Genomic DNA, 3,645 nt, shown 5'->3' with positions numbered 1-3,645 from the left:
AATACATAAGCAATCTTACAAAAAAAATTAATTTTATGAAGTGATGTTACTTTCTCCATTGGCACATGTTACATTGGTTGATCTTTGATTTGATTAACAATAAAACAATTTATTCCTGCAAACGTCAACTCAGTGTTGTATCTTTAGAAGTAGTGTATAGTTGCCATTAGATTTTTAAAAAGGATTATTTAATTAATTGGTCACATTATCCTCTTCCAAAGCTACACAAATCACAGATGGTGACATGTAGAGAAAAAAATAAACTGGTTGGTTATGCTGCTGACTGTTTTATTAAGAAAAGGAAAAGTACATATGGAAGACTGGTGTTTTTACAAAAGGTGACCAGTCTTCTATTAAGTAAAAAAACAGGATTTGAAAAGCTAAACTATTGCAATCCTGTTTTTATTAAAGCAGATGGGATAGAAAAGAACTAGTTGGTGTTTCTGAAGTTTCCTTCGAAGAAATCAAGTGTTGTGGTTAAATGGTTGGGCAGGAGTTGAGAGTCACGTTACCAAATGCCCTACCATCAACAAGCTTCTGGATAACACCATTCAACTCCACGTAGCGCATACACCCTACAAAGTTCTGCATGGTATTCATTCCTCGAAGCCCTGTTGGGTCAGGTACCCCACCCACGTATAAGGGGTCCTTTGTGTCAGTCGAGGATACACCAGCCTGTCCAATACCCGGAGTGCTAGAATGTCCATCAATACTGAGTGTTACCACGTTCTTCGTCTTCACGGCTACAAGAGAATGTTATCGTATTAATTATAACATCTTGGTAACTTTAATACTGTAGTGATAGGTTGTTATCGAAAACGTGACTGTCTACATCACAGAAACTGAAAAAAAGTTTCACATAATGGATTAGACCTGATAAATTCTTGCATAAAAATTTCCAGCAGATTGGTTTTCTTCACATTAATAGATAAAATAAGCTACTGATAATGAGACTTCTCAAGGATAAAAAAAAGCACTGTATCACTACTAACTCAATATTAAATGGTTCCCAGTAATTTACATCATCAGTGCATTTCACTTGTTCAAACAGTTTTTAAAGTTATATGTTTTATTATTTAACTAGTGATGGGTGTAAAGATTGTCATAAATTAACTAACAACTATTTTATTCACATTCCAAATTGCATTTTTGTTTCATAATGTTTACATGTTATTTTTAATGTTAAAAAGTGTCCTAAAAGAAATTAGAAAAATTTTCAGCATACTACAACATTTTAAAATGTTCTTACAAAGTATGTAAATATTAATATTTCTCTAATTGCATAATTTAAAAACTATGTTCACACTTATACACATGTAACTAAGTATCTGACTCTAATGCTAGCAATACTAGGTTTTATGAATTTAAGCATTAAGCCTAATACATATGCATAACACTACTTCATTGAAATTCTTGGTAACGTTTAGTTTGTTTGTGTCTACAACTCAATGTAAAAAAATTCAGATGTTCATTAAACAACTGAAAAAATATAAATGTTATTCAACTTATCACGGTGCGATAACAGAGCCTAAAGATGTAGTGTGCAATAACTTACCCTAGGCCCAAGTCTATAAAACTTTTTATGAAAGAAAAAATATAATTCCTGAATTAAACTACTTTGCTGGTATATCATGTGGTTATAAAAAAACAAACCAACATGTATATTAAGCATTCAACATAAACACCACAGTTGGCTTAACAGTTGGTAGTTTTGTTGCTAAGCTACAATGTAAAATTGTCAACCATTATCAAAAAAGGAGAGTGACACAAAGACAGAAACTGCTTATTATATCTATATTAATTATATGACTTTCTTCTAATTAGAAGACATGGAAATAATACAGAATATTGTGAACGTCAGTCTTTACAACAAAGTATTCTTTTGATTGTTATGGAATTGCTAGCGTTATCCAAATTTAAATGTTACATTTTCCCACTTCCAAGAAAAATAACCAAATGATTTTTATAATTACTTAAAGTAAAGAAGAATATATGAGAAGGCATCAACTGTACTACACCCGCTATATTCAGTACCAACAAGGTCTTTTGACCAATACCAAGGCTCATCGTGCACTAGCCTGATAGATGTTCACAACACAGTATAATAAAGTCAAACAGTTCCTGTGTATTAATAGTTTGCTAAGTATGACTACTGTTTGACGTAATAGTGTTTTAAAACAAGTAATGGCATAAGTAAAATGTGTTGTAAAAATCTTGTGCCAGTAACCAGTCGGAGGGTGTAACATTTTGCCTCTGCTCACTATCGTATCCAAACTTAGTGTATGTGGCAGCATTTTTGTGTAGAATAATATACTCTTTGCTTCCAATTTTCAATTACATACCTATATTTAACTGTGCAAAACACTGTTCAGTGATGAAGCAAGGTGAAATAGGCACCAGCTGCCTAGTACAGCATGACTTCTGTGGAAAGTCTTGGGGGACTAATTTACAAAAATAGCACAGACATAAAAGGAAGAAGTTTTGAACGACTTCTGTCTTAGGTCGACTTAAAGGTGGAAGTCTTTCAAAACATTTGTTATTTTCTCCATGGAAGTCATGCTGTACTACGCAGCTGGTGCCTATTTTACCTTGGTTCATCTAGAAGACTGAGTAAATCATCTATAAAAGTCTACTGATAAATGAGAGGATTTTACTTCTATTCAGCCTGCTTTACTTAGATTACTTGTCACATGTTAGAAAAGGTTAAGTGTTTCACAGAGATATGTAAGGAGTAAAAAAAAAGTAGCTGTCATTACAAACCAGTGAAAATTTTCCTATACCTTGAATGTTATGCCAGTAGCCGTCACACAGCCAGTAGCTGTTTCCGTTTAATGGCTCAAAGGTGACACTGATGATGCCAGCTCCGTTCTCTACGCTGAACATTACCTTCCCCTCGACCATCTGGAGAAGCATGAAGTCATAACTACTGTGGACAGCCATTATAATACCGGAATTATGCCTTGGTTTGATGTCTATACGAATAGCAACTTTTTGTCCAACTCTGTAGCTGTCATCTGCAAAAAGAAACAAAGCCACTTACTCAGATTTCTTATTGTAATAATGTTATGGTTCTTGTTACTGATAACAGAAGAGGCCATTAACACAATGGTTCTTGTTATTGATAACAAAGGCTCTTAATGCAGTGATTTTTGTTATCGATAACAAAGGCTCTTAGTGCAGTGATTCTTGTTATCGATAACAAAGGCCTTAAAAATATCAAGAACCACTGCAAATCACCTATCACTACTTATATTTTATTACAGGTGAAAGGTGAAGCAGTCACCTATCACTACTTATATTTTATTACAGGTGAGAGGTGAAGCAGTCACTTATCACTACTTATACTTTTGTGTTAATAATCTTCCTTATTTACTGATCAAAGTTTCCAACTTACTAATATGTATTTTTGTTTTCCAAAGAAGCTTCTGCAACACCTACGAAATCTTACAAACTTCTAAGATGTATGTTAAAATCCATATGTTAATAATATTGCTGTAACTGTTATCAATATCAAGAACCATTGTGTTAAGGGCCTCTGTTGTCTCTTATTACAGGTGAGAGGTGAAGTAGTCACCTATCACTACTTATATCTTATTACAGGTGAGAGGTGAAGCTATAAGTAGTGATAGGTGACTGCTTCACCTC

The 3,645-nt window shown here is 33.6% G+C and overlaps 1 protein-coding gene across 1 annotated transcript; it reads right to left on the bottom strand.

Annotated features, from left to right (window-relative positions):
- Positions 1–271: 271 nt before the first annotated feature.
- On the bottom strand, positions 272–3,091 carry LOC106477073 (laminin subunit alpha-1-like). Its single transcript, XM_013937673.2, has 2 exons — positions 2,781–3,091; positions 272–743 (listed from the first exon to the last, which is right to left on the bottom strand). The coding sequence occupies exons 1-2, from the start codon at positions 2,938–2,940 to the stop codon at positions 478–480; spliced, it is 426 nt and encodes a 141-aa protein (XP_013793127.1). The 5' UTR covers positions 2,941–3,091; the 3' UTR covers positions 272–477.
- Between the last annotated feature and the right edge of the window lie 554 nt (positions 3,092–3,645).

The sequence above is a fragment of the Limulus polyphemus genome, unplaced genomic scaffold, assembly GCF_000517525.1.
Source record: "Limulus polyphemus unplaced genomic scaffold, Limulus_polyphemus-2.1.2 Scaffold12717, whole genome shotgun sequence".
Lineage (NCBI taxonomy): Eukaryota > Metazoa > Arthropoda > Merostomata > Xiphosura > Limulidae > Limulus > Limulus polyphemus.
The sequence above is the reverse complement of the archived record's forward strand: the minus strand, read 5'-3'. Positions and strand labels throughout refer to the sequence as shown.